The sequence below is a fragment of the Miniopterus schreibersii genome (assembly GCF_964146895.1).
Source record: "Miniopterus schreibersii genome assembly, chromosome: 1".
Lineage (NCBI taxonomy): Eukaryota > Metazoa > Chordata > Mammalia > Chiroptera > Miniopteridae > Miniopterus > Miniopterus schreibersii.
Genome location: NC_138101.1, coordinates 167,939,156 through 167,959,999, shown reverse-complemented (window position 1 = coordinate 167,959,999; position 20,844 = coordinate 167,939,156). Strand labels below are relative to the sequence as shown.

The 20,844-nt window shown below is 39.5% G+C and overlaps 1 protein-coding gene across 1 annotated transcript; it reads left to right on the top strand.

Annotated features, from left to right (window-relative positions):
- The first annotated feature begins 1,944 nt into the window (after nt 1–1,944).
- Nucleotides 1,945–15,988, top strand: CNIH1 (cornichon family member 1). Its single transcript, XM_081144202.1, has 5 exons — nt 1,945–2,184; nt 6,860–6,928; nt 11,549–11,661; nt 12,714–12,857; nt 15,086–15,988. Exons 1-5 carry the CDS (start codon nt 2,104–2,106, stop codon nt 15,111–15,113), a joined length of 435 nt encoding a protein of 144 aa, XP_081000328.1. The 5' UTR covers nt 1,945–2,103; the 3' UTR covers nt 15,114–15,988.
- The last annotated feature ends 4,856 nt before the right edge of the window (nt 15,989–20,844 follow it).

Genomic DNA, 20,844 nt, shown 5'->3' with positions numbered 1-20,844 from the left:
AATAACATGAGTTATTATTTATGGTTCCAACTTACTCTGGGATTCCGCTTACTGTTGGGTTCTGTTGACTGCTTTCTCTTTAGTGTCTCCCCTTGCCCTCTGTTGCTGAGTGTCCTTTATATCTTACATTCAAACTCCAGAGGGACAAACAATCTATGTGGTCAGCAGGAGGATGCTGTGCTGGTTTGGTGGAGCATTGTCCAGCTGCCCCTCCTCAGTACCTAATGTAGATGGGATACATTTATAAAAATGGGGCTGAATCTCATGGTTTGACTTGGACAATTCCCTGAAAACTGTTTACCCCAAGACAAGGGGACTGCACTGCTCCTCATTACATTATGAATTCTCCTGGATAAAAACTGCCCAGCGCTGTATTTTGCTATGGGTCTGTGGCCTGTAGTACTGAATAAATCTTCTCTCACACCTTTATTTCTCTCACCATGGTGTCCAATCAGTCAAGTCCTGCTGAGCTTATCTCCCAAACTCTACCAGATATGTTCACTCCTTTCTCTCCCAGCTTCCCGTGCTTTAGTCAGAGCCACAGTCACTTTTGCTGGGACCATTGCTGTGAGCTTGCTTCCAGTCTCATATTCCTCTAATCAGGGTCATTGTGCACAGTTGGGCAGTTTGTATACTGCACACAGGTGGCTGATCCAGGAGGTTCAGAGGGCTGAGGTATAGCCTGTGCCCTGGTGTGGACCTGTGTTTACCTGGAGAGAGTACCTTTGCAATTTGCACAAAGGCGCCACATAATTCTGGTGGCATAGACCTGTACTGTCCAAAATAGTAGTCACTAGCCAAATGTGGTTATTTAAATTTTAATTAATTAAAATAAGTAAAATTTAAAGTTCAGGTCCTCAGTCATACTAGCCATGCTGCAAATGCTCAATAGTCACATGTACTAGTGGCTACTGTATTGGAGAGTGCAGACGAAGATTCCCACCATTGCAGAAAGTTCTGTTGGACAGAACTGGATAGACTGCTTCTAGGCCATTCGCTGTACAATTTGCTAGTGTGAGCAATCTTTAATGAAAATCGGGACATGTCCTCTTGCTTAAAAGCCTTCAGTGATTTCCACTTCGGTCAGCAGCTATCAGTTAGCTGGTGGAGAATCAATTTTGTGGGTCACAGGAAGTATTGAAAACAAAACAGCAAAACAGCAAAAAAGAATAGAATGGAAAGCACACATGGGTCCTTATTATTGCTTGGTAAAATTTTTTTTTCAGCTATATCTGTATTTCTTTATTTCTACATCCAGATGTCCATCTCTCTCTGTTTCAGTGTCTATATGATGTTCTACTTGGTCACAACGGAAAAAGTCTTTCTAATTGTGCGTGGTTGACAAAACAGTTTGAAAAACATGGGCTTATGATACACGCAGTCTGAGCTCCTTAACCAAGCGTGTAAGGCCCTCTGTGCTGTGAACCCTCCCTAACCCCTTCCTGACTCTCAACACTGTCTTGCACTATGTTTCACTAATTCAGAACTGCTCGTGATTTCACCTAAGACACTAAGCTGCATTTCTTTCATCTGTGTGCCTTTGAGTCCTCTCCTTGGACCTGCTGATTCCACCTTCTCGTCATCTGGACAACTTCTCATGCAAGCCTCCGCTGGAGCAGCAGGAATCCCGCCGTGAAGCTGCAGAGCAGGCCGCGTGCCCTCCCCACGCGCCGCGGACTTGGGTTGCCAGGGCTGTACCGCTGTCAGAATTTATTCAGGTGTTTGTTGCCGGCACTCTACTAAGTTCTTTCAGTGCAAGTATTATCTTACTCGTCTTTGTATTTCAAAGGAGAAGCACAGTACCTGGAAGATGCTAGGCTCTCATTCAATAGATATTTGTTGAAAGAATTAACAAGGTAAGGAATGAGAAATCCATCAGCGGCGCGGACACTGTCGGTGCGACGCAGACTCCTGCCATCAGGGGGCGCCGGCGCACCTGGGCCAGCGCGCAGGCGCGCTGGGAGGGCGGGCGCCGCGGCGGCGGCGGCGGCGGGAGCGGCGGTGTGGGCTGTGGCCGCGGGAAGTGAATGGTTTTACCCAGAGGGCCCTGCGCCGCCTTTCTCCGCTGGCACCGTCGCCGCTCGCTGCTCCTCCTCCCCGGCCATGGCGTTCACGTTCGCGGCCTTCTGCTACATGCTGGCGCTGCTGCTCACCGCCGCGCTCATCTTCTTCGCCATCTGGCACGTGAGTAGCCGGCGCCGGGGGAAGGAGGGCGAGGCGGCGGCGCAGCGTCTTCGCGCCCCCGGCCCGCGGTCGGGGTGGCAATGGACCCCCGAGGTCCACGCGCCGGGGAGCGGGGCGGGGCGGGGCGGGGGTGGCGCAGGCCGCGCAGCCGGGGGTCTGTGCTCTCGGTCCGCAGGCCCGGGGCTGCGGGTCCTGGGAGAGGCGGAGCGGGCGGTGTTCGCTGGATGCGCCGCCCGCCCGGGCGCAGGCCGCGCGCCGCTGCTCCTCCCGGCGGGGTGGGGCGGCCGCGCTCCGGGCGGGTCCCGGCGGGCCCTGCGGGACCCCGCTCCGCAGCCGCGCGCTCGGCCGGCCCGCCCGCCGCGCCGCACCCCTGCCGCCCGCGTCCCGCATCCCCGGGGAGGGCGTCCAGGGCTCAGGGAGGCGGGCTGTGGACTTAGCGGAAATGAAGTTTTCCGAATTATTAATACAGATTGACTTTCTTTTCGGGTTTCCGCAGGAGTTTGGCCCAAATGAGAGAGTTATACCTCGCTTGAGGTGAATTTCCGACTCTACTTTCCAGCACTGGCTGGGTGCTCTTCAAGGAGGGTCTCTGTTTTCGGGTTGTTTCCTAGTGAACTTTGGTGCACCCTGGATTGATTACTCTGTTGACCTCATCTCCGAACTTTCCCCCTAAATCACACTTTGACCGCCAGAGTTTCTCAAAGAGACGTCAGTCTTCCTAGCCACCTCTGTGTTCTGGGTAACTTGATTTAGTAAAGGTCGTTTTGATTTGAGTTTGAAAATGCTCGGAAGCCTTAAGCTTCTCTAGGGAAGTTTGCTTTCTCTTTCCCTTTTGCTAACATGCTGCAGGATAGAAGCCCATCCTTGCTGGTCCTATGGAAGGAACAGTAAGTTTCCTGTGCGTAGTCCTACAAGAGATTTTTTAAAGGAATCCTGTTCCTCCAGCGCAAAATGAGAAGCAGGCTTCTGGAAATCAGCATTCATTAAAAATTTATCTTATATTTGCTTCTCCCCCCCCCCCCCCCCAGTCTAGTATCTTCGGGAATATTGGTTTTAATTTGAATGATTGGGCATGTTCACTGTCATGTAAATTTTAAGTCAGGTTTTATGCCCATAACAAGGATTTGTTTATGGAACATAAAGGGACAGGATCGTTTGAATGGCAGCAGTGTCTTGTGCAAAAATAATCTCAAAGGTAGAGTGATATCGCAAACCCATTTCCTTTTGCTAAAGAGTGTGATTATGTTTATAATTGTTGAGAACTCAACTGTTAATGTAGTGGGGAATGCTTATGTCCGCTGTTAAGTAACTGCTCCTTCAAAATGCTTTGTGAGTAGGAACCAGTAACTTAAAGAGCATTTTAGGCTCTTTGGTGGAAGAACACCAAAGAAAGATAATTTGGGATGCAGACTAGCTCCGTTTTAATAAGCCTCTGATGAAACTGAAATGTGTGGTTCCCTTCCGTCTCTAGGTGTGGATTTAAGTCATTTCCTGCTTGATGGGTGCTCTTTGTTTTCTGAGTGATGAGGATTCTTAAAAGAGCTGTGGATGGCCTTTTTTACATTTTAAGTCCTAATTTAGCACCTAAAAAAATTGTTTGTACTCCACATATTAGAGGAGAGCTTTTATCCTTAGGGATTTCTTAATAGCTCAGAGGATTATGTGTCCTTTGGGAACAAATTGAAAATTCTAAATAAGTAAATGGTTTAAATTTTCCTATCTACTCCAGAACCTTCAGTTTATTTTCTTAGGTAGTTTAAGTATCTGTGAGAAGACTCATTTGGAAATTTCAAGTATAACTTCATAAAGTCCTGTTTACTTAATCATTGTATGGAGGATGTTTTTTATGCTGATGGTGACATCTGTCAGTTCAATCCTAATTTATGTGATTGAAGCTCTGTGGAGAATAGAGTTGGGAGCACAGATTTGTTTGAAAGCTAAAAAAGCAGAAGTCATTCCCTAAAGACGTGCATCATATTCGGGGGTATCCTGAATTGGATAGTTTGGTATTTTTAGGGATTTATCTGTTTTTATTGTGTTTGCACTTCTGTGGTAAATTTTGTGAACATCTTTGTCCAGGCGCACAGTCACAAAAGATTTGACAGCCACTAGTTTAAGAATCTTCTCAGAAGAGTTTTCAAAACTAGCTTATAGTACTTAACCAGGAGCCCATTCAGCTTCATACTCATTAAAAGATCCCTTAAAATCACCTGAAGTAAATGTTTAATCAAAAAAAGGTCAGTTTTAAAACAAGTCTTTTATCTGCTATTAAACTGGATCTTGTTATAGGCAAGTAATTGTATTTGTGATCATGGCCCTTGTCTTGAACTTTATTACTAAAATGCGTTGGGGATATGTCACAGCTAATGTCAGGTAATTGACTAATAATGTCCATAAATAATCAGAAATTAGTATCTTCTAATTGCATTTATATATATATTTTTAATATATCTTTATTGATTTCAAAGAGAGGAAGGGAGAGGGAGAGAGAGATAGAAACATCAATGATGAGAGTCACTGATCGGCTGCCTCCAGCACGCTTCCAACTGAGGATCAATCCCTCAACCCTTGCATGTGCCCTGACTAGGAATCGAACCTCGATCGCCTGGATCCTAGGTCGATGCTCAACCGCTGAGCCACGCCCATCCGGGCGCACATTTATATTTTTAACATTTATAATGTTAGGAATCATTAGCAGAGGAAAATGCCTTTTGGTGAGTCCTGTACTTTTTTTAGCATAGGACTATGTTTTTCCCTTTCTTCTTTTTTCCCTCCTTACATTCAATAAATATTGATTGAACACTTAAGTAGGTTCCAGGCACTATTTTAGGCCCTGGGGCATAGCAGTGAAAGTCTTTGCTTTCATGGATTTTATGTTTTAACATTTAATTATTTTCTTTCGTTTCCTGTTTCTGTTAGAATTTTTATTAGGTCAGGTTGGTGAGTTTTATGACATTCTAGAAATTAAAAAAACACACACAACATCACCTTTTTATGGAGCGAAGAACCTTAATAGGGAAATAAACCAGCACATTAAAATCTAGAAATATATGACTCCTTTGGTTACTGGTAATATTGAATAACACTGTCATACACATTAAGACACTGTTCGTAACCCACCAGAGGAAGGGCGGATTAAGTTATCTATCCCCTGGGTGACTAGGGGCAGGAACTAAAATATCTCCTCCATAAACTTGTGCCTTTGACTTCTTACACTGATATCTGACTTAACACCACAAAATGGTGCATGGACCGTTTTGATTTTTTGTACATTTATTTACTTTTTATTTTTTTAAATATATCTTTATTGATTTCAGAGAGAGGAAAGGAGAGGGAGAGAGAGAGAGAGAAACATCAATGATGAGAGATTCATTGATCGGCTGCCTAGCCCGCAACCGGGGCATGTGCCCTGACCGGGAATCGAACCCCGATCGCCTGGATCCTAGGTCGACGCTCAACTGCTGAGCCACACCCGGCCGGGCATGTACATTTAAACTTTGAAGTTTTGTGTTTAGTGACCCTACATGTTGAAGCCACATTTCTCTAATGTCTGGACAAAAGCATTTTTGCCATGTATTTTAAGTGGATGCGATCTCTCTCCCCTGATCACATTTATAACTGTTTAGCTCACCACCCTGTGAGAAACTGGCCTTACCTGGGCTTACCGTCATTCAGTCTTTAGTTTGTTGACCAGATGAAATGACCCACACGTGGTAGGAATATGCGTAGGACATAAAAGGAGGTCAGATTGATCACTTTTATAGTGGCCTTGAACAGGGTTGTGCTCTTGCCTGTATGGTGCCTTCAGGTGAAAACAGAACAAGATGCCTCTTGGGGCAGAAGAATCCTCCCTCCTAAACAGACACAGCCTCTGGATGCAGAGCCCGTGCCAGGGTGCTTGGCAGCAGGAGCATGGGCTGGCTAGGAGCCCCAGGTGGCCTTTTGTCCTGTGCAGAAACTGCACTCCTGTATGTGGTGGTCCTGGTGGTGAAGTTGAGTAATCCCTGGTGTTTCTCTATTCTCAGACCATTTCTTGCATTTTCAGATGGAAGCAGGACTTCCAATGTATGTGTTTGGGCACAAATAGGAGAAATGAAAAACATGCAAATCCATCTCCTGTGTCCCACAGAACACTGTGACGAGGGAGGGGCATGCACAGATGATAAAAACACCTCACCTTGAGGGGCACAGTCTAGTGGGAGACACAACCTGTATGTAAATACTCTTCTCTAGTGCGAGAAATTCCATATTGGCAGCAGCATTATGAAGCCCTGTGCTATGTGGAGATTAGACAGATAGGCACAGCCCAAGGGAAGAGTTGGCGTAAGTTTTTTTTAGGTTATAGAGGAGTTTTAATAAATAGTTTTGGGTGGGGCAAACATCATTTCAAGTGAAAATAACTTGAAAGTCATAGAAAACAATTGAAAATTGAAGGTATTTATCATAGTAATATCAGATCATGTTAGCGATAATGTAAAAGTATTTTCGGTTTTTTGAGTCTCATTCTAGTTATTTATTAGCACATATTGAGTTTACTGTAAATCGGTGTATATGTAATGTTGGTACACTTCTGCTTTTGTTTTATTAACTTGATTCAATTATTATTTGATGATGGGGCAGGTTTATTGCCTCTTTTTATTAAAGTGAGAGGTCCTAACTTTTAATTTTATTTTAGATTATAGCATTTGATGAGCTGAAGACTGATTACAAGAATCCTATAGACCAGTGTAATACCCTGAATCCTGTAAGTTATAATATCGGATTTTTCTTTAGAATTAAAAACTGTTTTTGCTTTTAACTTTATAATTTGAAAATGGCCAATATTCTCAGTAGCATGGTATATTTGTACTTTTTGAAACAGGCAGACTTTTAAAAAATATTCTTTTTCCTGTCCTGCTTGACTATTCTGACTATTATTAATCTGCTGGTGATCTTGTCAGCTGTCATACTAACATTCTTCCAATCTGCTTTTTACATTGTCGGCCAAAGACAGTTGAAAAGGTCAAAAAGATTAAAAGAGTCAAAATTGCATTAAAGGTGTGTACTGCTTTTTAGTTTAATGTTTTACTGCTACATTCATTTCATGGGGAGGGTTAGGGCATTTGTATTTGTAAAATGTTCTGTTCAGTGTGCTCGTTCATATGCCTGTTGAGGTTTATGATTTCATGAAATTTCATATTTTATGCAAACGCTTGCTGGCCCAGTCAAGTAGGGAAAGCTGTTAAATGCTTATGCATTTTTAAAAAATGTGATGGTCATAGGCACTTCTGTATTAAATTATTTGGTGCAGTGTTTGACAGTGGTTAACATAAAATGACTTTAATAGACAGATTATTCACCTGTTGTTACTGTAGGGCATCTGTAGTGTCCTATCTAGTTTTATCTTTGGTTATGTCTGCTCTGAAATTAATTTTTAAAAAAATATATCTTTATTGATTTCCGAGTGAGGAAGGGAGAGGGAGAGAGAGAGATAGAAACATCAACGATGAGAGAGTCATCGATAGGCTGCAGTCCGCAACCCGGGCATGTGCCCTGACCGGGAACTGAACCCCGATTTCTTGGATCCTAGGTCGATGCTCAACCGCTGAGCCACGCCCGACTGGGCTGAAATTAATTAATTCACTGTTTCAACTGATGTTTATTCAGAGCCTTTTTAGGTGATAGCTCTCTTCTTCAGCTCTGGAATCTTGCAGTAATGCTGACTTCTGACCTCATGCTGCCAGAATTTTGTGGATAGTAATTTGTATACAAGTATCTACATAGTTATTTCTAATATATATCCACTCTAAATTTCTAAAACAGACTGGTCTTACACCAGCTTCTGAGTTATGGGTTTAATTATAATGTAGCTCCATGTGCTGGGGGGTTCTCTCTCTATTTTTTACTTCATTTACTAACCTCATTTAGGAAGATTCCCCTTTAGCCTGTAGTGTTTTTTTGTTTATTTGTTTTAAAAAAAACTTTTTAAAAATATTTTTTTATTGACTTCAGAGAGAGGAAGGGAGAAAGAGAGGTAGAAACATCAATGATGAGAGAGTCATTGACTGGCTGCCCCCTGCAGGGGATCCAGCCCGCAGCCCAGGCACATGTCTTGACCAGGAATCGAACCATGATCTCCTGGATCATAGGTTGAATGCTCAGCGGCTCAGCCACGCCGGCTGGGCTAGCCTATAGGTTTGATTCTCCCTAGCTGGTCAGAAACTGAAAGGTGGTTTGTAAGAAAGCAGTGGGTATGTCTTAAAGAAATAGTATACAATAATTCATCTTTAAAGATTCCTTCATGAAGATGAGAATTTGTATAGACTTTAGTTGTGTAAAACTGTAATTCACTAGCTTGCTAGTAGGATTTTATTTGGAAAAGGGTCTATAACAGTGATTTTCAACTGGTGTGCAGCAAGAATTTTGAAAACATGCAATACCTATTTAGTCAGGGGCACTGACCTCTTTTCTCTTAGATTGTCAAATAAAAAAATGACAACAGCCAGCACAACAATAGCTGTTGGTGTGAATGAATCAAAATTATACCTATTTTTTTCTGATCAACAAAAAATATATCTTTTTGGTGTGCCACAAAATTTTAGTAATTAGTTTATGTGTGCCACAAGATGAAAAAGGTTGAAAGTTGCTGGTCTATAAAGGTATTTGCTACTTTATTATTGTTTCCTAGATAAATATGAATGATGGAATAGATTCCTTGTTTGGTTTTACAGAACTGTTACACTATGACAAGTAGATGCATTTAAAAGTATTAACTTACTAGCTGTTTCTTTGCTCTTATGAAACAAAATATGAGATGATGGCCTTCTCATTGGAAAGTAATAATGATCATTGGAAAACATCTTAACATATTGTTGAAACTAATTGTTACAAAGAAATTTAGAAACTGAAATTTCTCCTTTTGACAGCTGTTTAATAATAGTATTCTGTCTTCTTTGGCTTTCACTACTTCAAAAAAGCAAATGATGAAGAGGATAATAATAGCTGAAATCAGTGCTTTCTTGGTCCCAGGTTCTGAGTTGAGCATCTTTACTTGGGTTTTGTTATCCAGTTCTCATGACAGCCTATTTTCATGAACAGGAGAGTAAGCTGAGGCTTAGCGAGATGTAAGCACTTAGCCCAGGGTCACACAGCTAAGGTGTAACCAGAATTTGAACCCATACAGCCTGATTTTTAAGCTCAAACTCTTATATTTTCCTAATTTACTATAAATTTAAGAGGGACTAATTTCATTTTAACATATAACGTGTGATTTCTGGCTTTTCTTAATGGAAAGAAATTCTCGCTTAGAAAGGACAAGTGCCTGGGACATCCTAATGTTGCAGGAGGTTGGTAGGAGGTTTTTACACAAGCACAAGTTGTGTTTCAGTAGGGTGCCGATAATTGGCGTAAGAGCAGTGCATCTGACAGTTTTCCCTATTAAAAATTTGTTCTGACAATTCTGCCAAAGTATGAGGGAAGGCAAATATCATTATTTTTAAAAATGTGAACCTTAACTAGGGAATACTATGCTTTACATGTTTAAGTGCTATCATTTCAGCCTTATTTGCATGAGGTATTTTTTTCTGGATACTAGTTTTTGTGAAAATGTTGGTCCCTAAGTGGAATAACTTTTGTGCCACTTACGGGAAGATTTTGTCATTAAAGAATGATTAGAAGGGACTGTTTTTTATGATAGGTGCATAATAAAAGCTGATTTTTTTTTTTTTAATTTTTTTTTGTGAGGAGGAGTGTGGCATTTGTTTCATATTAGAACTGGTAGAGTTGCAGATTATTTTCACTGTTACTAAAGTAAATTGTTTAAGATCAATAGGGATACTTCCAAAGTCATTCCCCATACCTCAGCCTGTAAGTGTAGTTTGAAAACTTATATGATAATTTGTATTATTAGATATCAGTTGGCTTTTAGAGGGCCAATTTTAATTTTCTTTATTTAAAAGAAAATCCCATAATTTAAGCTAGTATTGTAAACAGAGCTGTAGTGGAACCCCTAATAAAATGTCTTTTGTCCTGGTTGTAGCCACTGAGTTTTAAAGATTTCTTATGGACATTTTCTTTAGAGACTGTAGATGTTTAACTTTGATGTTAAGTAAATGCTGGCTTAAAGGCTCATGCTATTTACAAGTTTATATACTTAAGTTTGTAGAAAATATCTGGTTGTTGGTGTGGATTAGTTAGTTTTACTGGGATTTCATTTAAAATAGTATTCATTGAAAACTTATCTCTATACCTTTAAATTGGAAAGGGTAATTTGGGAGTATTAGAAAATGGGCTTGAATATGGAGTATAACTATATTATTTCTACAGCTTTGGCTTCCCCTCAGGAAAGATCTCATAATGTGGAGGATTTGTGTAATTTTAATTTGGTATGATACAGACATTTGAGAAACTGCTTCGCAGCTGTGACTTGTAGGAATTCCTTTGGCTGCAACTTGCAATGAAAGGCGTTGGTATTTTTATTTACAAAGTCATTAGTCTGAAATCTTTGGGATGAGAAAGATAATTTAAAACAAAGCATTAACTTCTAGTCATTTTATAAAAAGCATTTTGCCTGAATTAATTTTTCCTCACTTAATACTATCAAATACCTACTATGAAAAGATTTATTTTGCTTTTGAGCTCTGTGCCTCTGCGAGGCTGCCCTGTCTGTGGCCTTTCATTGGAAAGCAGGCTTGAAGAGACAGGAAGGCTGAGTAAGAATGGAAGCTCAGGAACTGGGAAAATTCCAATTTTTTGGGTCAGAACTCAGTCTTTTCCCTCCTACATTGCAGAAGGCACATCGTTTGTGTTTTGCATATTAGCATTCTTTCCTCCCTGACTGTCCTGAGATTATTGGCTGTTGGCTTTCCATTGAAAAATTAGTTTGTGGTAATGTGATGTGGTTTGTTAAATACTGTATATGTAGCATTCCTGGTTTCTGCTAAAGGCTTAAAAACACTAATGTTTAAACTTCTAAAGCAGAGTTTTGTTTTTGTGGATTTTTTAATATCATGTTGCATGTGATCAGATACCTCATTTTCTATTTTTTTTCAATGTTGAATGATAGAAAGTATTTCAATTAGCAAATAACTGAACAATCTGGGTGGTAACTTTATATTATATAACCTATTGCTTTAAGAACTGAGTTTTAAATTTTATGTTTTATCTTATTCTTTTAGTGCAAGCTATATCCTCTGATCCGTTTGCTTGCAATCCTGCTTTTGGTAAAAAGTTAAATGTGGGAATGAAACTCAGTAGCATCTTTCATCTTTGATTCTCAGAAAATAGTAATTTTTCATTATGGAAATTTGGTTGGCACCTGCTTTCCAAGTTAGCAGTTGATTGAATGCCCAGGCATTTTGGTAACTGGCTTGTGTTTTCCTTCCAGCTTGTGCTCCCAGAGTACCTCATCCATGCTTTCTTCTGTGTCATGTTTCTTTGTGCAGCAGAGTGGCTTACCCTGGGCCTTAATATGCCCCTCTTGGCATATCATATTTGGAGGTAATGCTTAGATATACTTCTAATACTTTTCCTAATTAAATTCTAATTATACTATGATTAATACAGTTAGCTTACATGCTGGTCACCTAACTGAAAATTGAAAATTAGTTGGCATTTATTTTAAAAATCAGGTAGATGAGCAAATAACTGATTTAATACCTCTTAGAGAGTTTACTTTATTACTCTTTAAAGGGTTTTTTAAATGAGGTATAACTTATATACAATAATGTGCACAGTCTGAAGTGTCCAGCTCAATGAATTTATACATATGTACACACCCATGAGACCACTGTGCAGATCGAGACATCCAACAGTTCCAGCCCCTTCCCAGTCAGTTATGCCTGCACTTCCCAAAGAGAACCACTGACCTCTAAAACTAGATTAACTTTGCCTATCTTTGAACTTCATATAAATCTGTATGTACAGTGTGGATCTAACTTCTTTCTCCATGTTTACTTTATGACTTTAAATGTGGTTATTTATAAAAGATACTCATGTTTCATAACTTATAAAAGTTCTATCTGATCTATATAGAGTTAGAGTTTTTGTTTTAAATAGACATAAAAATCACATTGCCCTCGATTTTAGGAAATGTATACTGAAGAAGTGTTTAGGGGTCAAGTGATAGCATGTCTCTAGCTGACCCTGCAACGGTTACAAAAGAACGTGTATTTAGAGAGAACATGAGAGAGAAGGGTAAAGCAGGTATGGTAAGTGCAAGTATTCGGACTGTCGGGGCGATGTGAAAGTCTAAAATTGTTAAAATAAGTTTAAAAAAATCTTATTTCCTTTTTACAGTTATTCCTGTTTTTCTTGGATTTCTGATAAAGTGTAGAGGAGAGCAGATGTGACTTGTTTAGCTGTCCTGTTCTGCTCATTTTAGGGCTCTAGTTTTAAAATTAGGACGATAAAAGGAAAGAACTCCATCTCTAACTAAAAGTAATCTTCCCTGTCTGGACCACATCTCGTAACAAATATTAGGGGAAACCCTCCTTTCCCATCCTGAAGGTTTGCTCCCTTTCCAAGCGGCTAATAGACTGTGTTTATTACAGGTATATGAGTAGACCAGTGATGAGTGGACCAGGACTCTATGACCCCACAACCATCATGAATGCAGATATTCTAGCATATTGTCAGAAAGAAGGATGGTGCAAATTAGCTTTTTATCTTCTAGCCTTTTTTTACTACCTATATGGGTAAGTTTAAAAAATGAAATGAAAATAATGATACTTCACTTTGCCTCCTGAAAAGTTTGCAGATTGTTATGATCTTAACACCTTAGAATCCACTTGAAGAATGACTCAGTCAGTGTCTTGAATGGTGGGAACTGGTAATGACTGCACACCAGCAAGTCCACACACACGGAATGTGAATATATGGTACTTGTCAAGATAGCCAGCTGGTGTCAGGACTGCTGCTTCCTAAGTTTTCAGATTTATTCAGTGAGTGAAGGACAGTCCTCATTCTCCATGGTGAAATGATGGCATTGGGAGGGTATTACTTGGTACATTTGTTAGAAAAAGTCAGTCTCAAGGTTGGGTTTAGTTTTTTCCCCTATCATTCTTCATCAACTGTACATGCTCTGCCCTTTATCTTCTAGTTTGCTTGATCTGAATGAAGAAGCAGTTCTATCTTACAGGATGGTGCAGTTACCAGTTTTTCTCCCTTTCTACCATGATAGACTCATGTCATTCCTCTACGCCAGGGTTTCTCAACCTTGGCACTGTTGACATTTTAGGCTGGATAAATCTTGGTTGTGGGGAGCTGTCCTGTGCATCGTAAGATATTTAGCAGCATCCACATCCTCTGCCCACTAGCCAGTAGCATCCTCTTCCCCAGTTGTAATAACCAAAAATGCCTCCTGTAGGGCAGAATCGGCCCTGCCTGAGAGGCACTGCTCTAGGTGTGCTGTAGGTGAAATAAAATGGCTACTTGTTAGAACTAGAAGATATTGTCAGGTGTGGAATTACAGTTTTTGTTTAAGCGATATACACTTTTCTCATCTTTTATTGATTTATATTTCCACCTGATTTTCAAAATATGAAGAAAATTAGCTCTATGAGATGAAATCGTTGTAATAATTGGCTTCCATTTCCTCTCCTGTTTGTTACTTGAAAACTTGCTCACTATTCTATGGGAGGCTTATATTCATAGTTCTCTATACATCATATAAATTTCCATTGTAGAAAAGAATGCATGAAGGGCTAGACTGGAATTTAGGAAAAAGTTGTTCTTAAGCTCTTAGAGATTATAATTCTGAAAATGAGTATCCTTTAGTGTATCTATAGGTGTCACTCATGTGAAACAAAGATAGTGAATCACTTCTGAAAAGTGAAGTTCCATGTGTCATTTGTTCATTTTTAAGTTTCTGAAACAAATGTCTGGGAGAGTGCTGGCATATAGTAAGTAGGCACTTAAAACATTGTTGAAGAAATTAATGATTGGATAAATGATAAAATTGGAGATGTAGTTGGGAAAGTGTTCACCAGGTGGTGGTGGCACTAGGACATTTATTTCTGTTTAAAATTGTCTGTTTAGTGCTCAACTCCTTGGTTTGTATTTCCATTTAGAGATACATGATTCTGAAGCACCCTTTTTCCATATCACTCTTTCTATAGAATTGTCTGGCAGTCCTTAAGCCTAAATCAAATGGATATTGCTTTTCATTTTGTTTGTCCTCTATTTTTAATTTTTTAAAAATGTTTTTATTGATTTTTAGAGAGGAAGGGAGAGAGAGAGAAACGTCAATGATGAGAGAATCTTTGATTGGCTGCCTCCTGCACGCCCCCTATTGGGGATCCAGCCCACAACCCAGCATGTGCCCCAACTGGGAATTGAACCGTTGATCTCTTGGTTCCTGGGTTGATGCTCAACCACTGAGCCACTCCAGCTGGGTTCCCCAGTTTTTTTTTAATCCTGCTGTTGCCTAGACCCTTTCACTAATGGGAAAATTCCTTAATTGACCATTCTTATCTGTAAGATGGGGATAATAATAGTACTCGCCTCCTAGGACTGCTTGGAGGATTCCAGGAGGTCATGTGTGTGAAAGACCTAACGGCCTGGCAGGAAGCAAGCCCTTGGAGATGCTCACTCCTATTAATAGACCCAATTCCCAAGTAGTGGGCTATTTGGATTTCTCTAAGCTCAGATCCCCCTTTAAGCTTTCTGCTGTGCTTTTCTACTTGCTAAAATGGGAAAGGAAATAGGGGACAACTACAGCACATGTACCAAGCCAAGTCCTACCTTAGGCAAAAGCCCGTAAATGCCAATTAAAATCATGTTGTGAACTTGTCACTGGTCTTTTTCTTTTCTGTGATGGTGTGATACCACAGACTTGTGTACTGTATAGAACAGACTCAACTTTTTGGTGCTTTTAGTTTATAATGAGGAATGTTTAAATTAACAGCCTTTTTCTTCTTTTCAGCATGATCTATGTTTTGGTGAGCTCTTAGAACAACACACAGAAGAAGTGGTCCAGTTAAGTGCATGCAAAAAGCCACCAGATGAAGGGATTTTATCCAGCAAGATCCTGTTTCCAAGAGTAGCCTATGGAATCTGATCAGTTACATTAAAAAATGACTCCTTATTTTTTAAATGTTTCCACATTTTTTGCTTGTGGAAAGACTGTTTTCATATGTTATACTCGGATAAAGAATTTAAATGGAATTACGTATAAATTAATATAAAGTGCTTACCTCTGGTGTTGACAGGTTTGAACTTGCACTCCTTAAGGAACAGCCATAATCCCTTGAATGATCGCATTAATTACTGACTGTCCTTAATCCATCGGAAGCTTTCGTTTATAGGAACTTGTAGGGCTCATTTTGGTTTTATTGAAATGCTATCGAATTACAAATTAGCTGTAGACACCAGGTGCTTCTGATGAACTGAAAATATATATCTGATCTGTGGGAAACTTCATGGGTTTCCTCATGTATCATGTAGATGATTGTATATGGATACATTAAAAAAATAAGAGTGGGATGTTTTCCCTTTAACTTGAATATTATCCCTGTACATTGCATGAATGAGAGATTTCCCATATTTCCATCAGAGTAATATACTTTAATTCTTAAGCATAAGTGAATAGGATATAAAGACATATGCTGAATTACTTATGAAGAATGCATTTAAAGCTATTTTAAATGTGTTTTAATTTGTAAGGCATTACTTATTAAATTGGTTATTATACTTATTGTTTTAATCTGGTGGTAAAGGTAGTCTTAAGAGTTTGCAGGTACTTCAGATTTACAAAACGGAATGAAAGAGAACATTGTAAAACCGTTCTGCTGTTCCTTTAGTGCAATACAATAAAACTCTGAAATTACGACTTATTTTCAGTGCATTGTTTTAAAGATTATAAATAGCGATTTCATAAACTTGTTTAATCCACAATAAAGACATATTACTGTCAATTTTTTTATAAAATAGAGTATTACATTGTTGTTTTTTTAAATACCATGTCTGGATCAAAAAGCAAGATGTTTAAGTGACTAAGCACATTACCCTCTGTGGTCACTTGTCAAGATTCATAACCATTGATGGCACCGCATCATTTTTCTTACCAATTTCAAAAACTGTGGCACTTAAAATGCTCTAAATTTTTTTGCCGTCTTGAAACAGCAGGTTTTAAGGTAAAATGTCTTAATTGTTGTTGCTGCTCGTAAGGCAGGTGAATTATGGCCTGCACGTTTTCGTGAGCATTTTTGTGCTTCATTTGGGATAAGGAAGTTCAGGCCATTGGAGCCGTGCACGTGGTTCAGAAGTTTCCTAAACAATGGAAACCGATATATAGAAGTTGCACATAACGATCCAAGGTGTTTCTGGATGTCTGTGGAAGCCTAAGAGCCCCTTACATCTAAGAATTAGATGGTGTTTCACTCTTAGTGAAGAACGCTTCCCCACATGGGGGGAGGAGCCGTCACTGTTGGGGCCGGGTAGTGGAGGCGAGCGTGCTGAGGACGTAGAACCAGAATGAGGACCGTCACCCCGTCTCAGTGAGCGGCTTGCCAGACCTTGTATTTTAGTCTGCAGAACACCTCGAGGGATCTGACTGTTGGTCAGTTCATACAGTAAATTCTTTACTGAGCATGTGCTAGGCACTGAAGATTTGTGTTCAGAATATGAGGAGTCATTCAGTTTCCACTCCACCTGATTAGATCAGTACCTACTCCTGATTTTTCTTTCTTGTTCACAACTGCTTTTGATCATGAGAGACCTGGCCAAGTCTTCTATCCACCAGATAAGTTTCCTGGGGCTTTCATAATCCTGTCCAAGTATTTTCAAAACCTTGTGTTTGAACAAACATCCTTTTAATAACGTATTCCAGAATATTTTCCAGGATCAGTGCAAGGTTTACTGGTTGTGATTTGTGGAAGCCATCTTTCCATGCTTCAAAAATCAGATATGTAGTCCTTAGCTGATTCCTCAAAGATGATTGCCCATGAGGGTCACCCATCTTGGTGGTAGGTTGTTAGTTCCTAGGCATGTGATTAGAACATTGAGTACTTGGATGGTCTCATATTTATTCATCTTTACCTTCTCTAGTGTTTTATGCAATTAAATCCCTTATGGGAGAAAGCAGAAACAAAATACTTGCATTTGACAATATCCCTTTATCTCTTTTCCTTGCTCTGAATTTATTTTGTGCCCCCCCCCCCCATTAATCTGTTTTTGGGTGGCGATAGCCTTAATATTCTTGCAGGTCCAGCTGATGAGGCATAGTTAGGCTGGATTGTAATCCTTTCCGTAATCCCTCTGCAGACAGCTGTTTATTTAGATACTCTATTTTTTTCCCCCCTTGTTAAAATTACTTTTGATATTATGGGCTTTTGATTTATCTTTAAGAGGTTTCCAACTCAGAAACCATTAGTGTAACACGCTGAGGTTTATATTTATACGAACAGCTCTTTGTTGCTATGGGTACTATAGATTCTAGGGTTAGAAATCTTATATAACAAATGTAGTCAGTCTACTTAGCAGCTATTCTGTTGAGTCATAATACTATATCATGGCAATAGGTCCCTTAAGTACTAAGGAGGTGTTGCAGTAGAAAGTTCTTTGAATGCTGATATCTGAATTTTATTAATGATGACAATTTTCATAGTGCTTAACTGATTTCCCCACCCTCAGTCCCAGGGAAGAGGAGAGTTGGCTCCCAGGCTATAGACAAACTGCGAATTTGTTTGAAATTTGGATGATTCTCCATGAGAAGAGGGAGTGATAGGAAGTGACCAGATAATCTACTTTTGACACGTATCAGGTATTACTAAAGCATTTGAGAAACACCACGGATTATACCATGAACTGTCAGACCTACCAGTGAGGTTCAGGTACCCTGGTAATGGTCTTTCACAGAGCAGCAAAGTACATGGCAGATTGCAGTGTGTCTCTCACAGCTTGTTCGGTATTTTTCAACTTGAGGACCACTCAGGCTAATAGCTCTCACAAGAGCTCTTCTCTGCTCCCCAAATCAACATTTTTTGAAAATATGTCAGATGCGTGTGTAGAAAGGAAATAGAGCTATAGACATACATTGAAATTAGCAAAATATTTTCTTTGGTACAACACTTCTCCTTTCCTCAGGTTATATGTTTATGATCAGTGTTCATGGAATGGTGTTGCCATGGTGCAAATAATGACTCCTGTGTGTCTATCATACCCTGCAGGGGGCTGGGCGTTCATCATAGGTGTGGCTACACATAGCATTGTGAATATATAGAGCTCATTCAAGTAATCTGTATTTTAAAAGTACACATCTAAGTTTACTGATTTATATAACACCCACAAATGTGCATCGCCCAATCAGTTGTACAGTATAATTGTAAATCAGAAATTTCCGACAGCAAAAGTATTTTAAAGCGTTCTTTTCAAAAGGGAAAGATAATATTGATACCATGTCTAGCATTGTTCATAAAAGCACTCATATTCATCCTTTTGAGAAACTAATAGTGTTAATCTCAAACAATTTAATCTCTTTTGCTCAAGCCAATCATTGAATCTGCAGTCAGACCAGCAGCTAATCAGTCTCTGGTACTAGTACTATAGCTTAGAAGATGGTTCTGAACTCATACTCTAGGGCCTAGAGCAGAATGTGGTTCTATTTCTGGGTATGTTGAATAGCTTTCTTAGAACAATTTTGCTAAAGCTAAATGTTTAAAGGAGTAAACTGCTCTGCTGCTTGTTCTGTTTGGTTTTGGAAAATAGTATAAACCATATAAGGTGATTGATCTGTGGCATCAGAATAAAGGTTCTATCCTACGTTGATTTTGTTAATGCACATTGTGGAAGTGAAGATGTAGTAAATATCTTAACATGGAAAAGAATGAATAATTTTATTGTTCAGTACTTCTCTAAACATTTGCATTTCTTTGGTTACCATGTTTATGTATCCTGGAAAAGAAAAGTTTCTGAAATAATTGATGACTGGGTAGCTCCTAAAACTGCTAAGAGAAATACAGAATGTAGTTAGCCATTTGTGCTCATGGTTTGTTGAAATCTAAGTTAACCTCGATGATGCTGTACCACTGTCCAAAGAAAATGCCCTTACGTAGTCCTACCTTCTTAGAGCTTGCTTGACTTATTTCTTGTATATTTAATAAAAACCATCTCAAATGTTTCCTTGTGTAGTTTATGGATAATGGTTGAGTCTGTGTGTTAATTCAATCTCAGCAGCTAACCGGCTTGACCAGGACTCTAGACTGTCTCTCTGCTTCCTCTCCCATTGTTTTGAGGGCTGTCCCACAGGTTGGGCAGAGAAGATACTTTCCAAGACTGTTGGATTTTACATATTATTAAATTTAATTGGACAATTATTTTTGAGTAGTGTCATCCCATGTTTCTCTTATGGAATAATCTATGTTTTTCTATATGCTTGGTGTTAAAAGTAGTTTAGTCAGGCATTTTAAATGTGGAAGGCTTAACTAGCACTTGCAGTGGACATTAAGACAGGCATGCACTTTGAAAATTCAGTTGATTATAAAGGATTTGATTAATCCATGCCAATATTTCCCTCCATTTCTTATGTGTTCATGAATAAGCTATATGTTTATATTGGAAGAAAGCTAGTAAGATTTGGTCAAGTCAATTTCAGGGACTTCCTAAAGTTTTATAGAATATTGTGATTTTAAATTGTACTAAAATCATGAGGAAGGTCAATCTGTGATTGTAGCCTGTATTTAAAAAAAATAACTTTCTTGCTATAGCTTGACATTTATTGTGTTAGGTAAGACATCTCTAGTTTAAACATAAGTTTTAAAATATTGATGGTATATTATGGTGCATACTGTGTCTTTGGTCTGGAGTTCCCAAACAGCACTAGTAATTGTTTTAAAGTATTCCCTAAGAAAATAAAAGTAGTTCAGCAACAGCAAGAAGAATGTGAAATCCGTTTTTTTGGTAATTATACAATTATTTAAAAACTTAAGTTTTGCCCAGCCGGGTGTGGCTCAGTGGTTGAGCATCGATCTAAGATCCAGCAGATTGAGGTTCGATTCCCGGTCAGGGCACATGCCCGGGTTGTGGGCTCGATCCCCAGTCGGGGGCGTGCAGGAGGCAGCCGATCAATGACGACTCTCATCATTGATGTTTCTCTCTCTCCCTCTCTCCCTCTGAAATCAATAAAGATATATTTTTAAAAAACTACTTAAGTTTTGATGTGAGGAAATTTACTTTGTCTTTATGCAAGTGCCTATGACTCCCGGTTCATGTTTGTGATTACCAGTAAGAGCCATGGACCCACCTCATACGACATGGAGACACTGCTGTCTGTCAAACAGGTGGCTTTGACTCATTGTATAATCCTGTCTGTCGTGCTAATGACTGCTTTTGGTAGCTCAGTGTTGAAATGAAAGACAAGAAGACATGTTCAGGAACATTGGGTAAGGTGTAGGAGCGAGAGAATTGGAGATTGTTAATCTGTAGATAAGTACTTTATACAATAAGTGTGAAAGGGATTAAATTCATTCGTGTAGTTTCTAGGATGAAAAATGGGCAGCTGTCTGAACCAAGAATTCCTTGTCTGAAAAAGTCCAAGCAAATGTTGGATAAACAGCTGTTGGGGATGGCTCAGTATTGGGGGGAGGTGACTAGATGATTCCTAGGGTCCCTCACATACATCTGTGAAGCAGAAAAAATGGGAGCGACTTTGGGAGGAATAAAGGAATAATTTTAGCTTGGGTACAT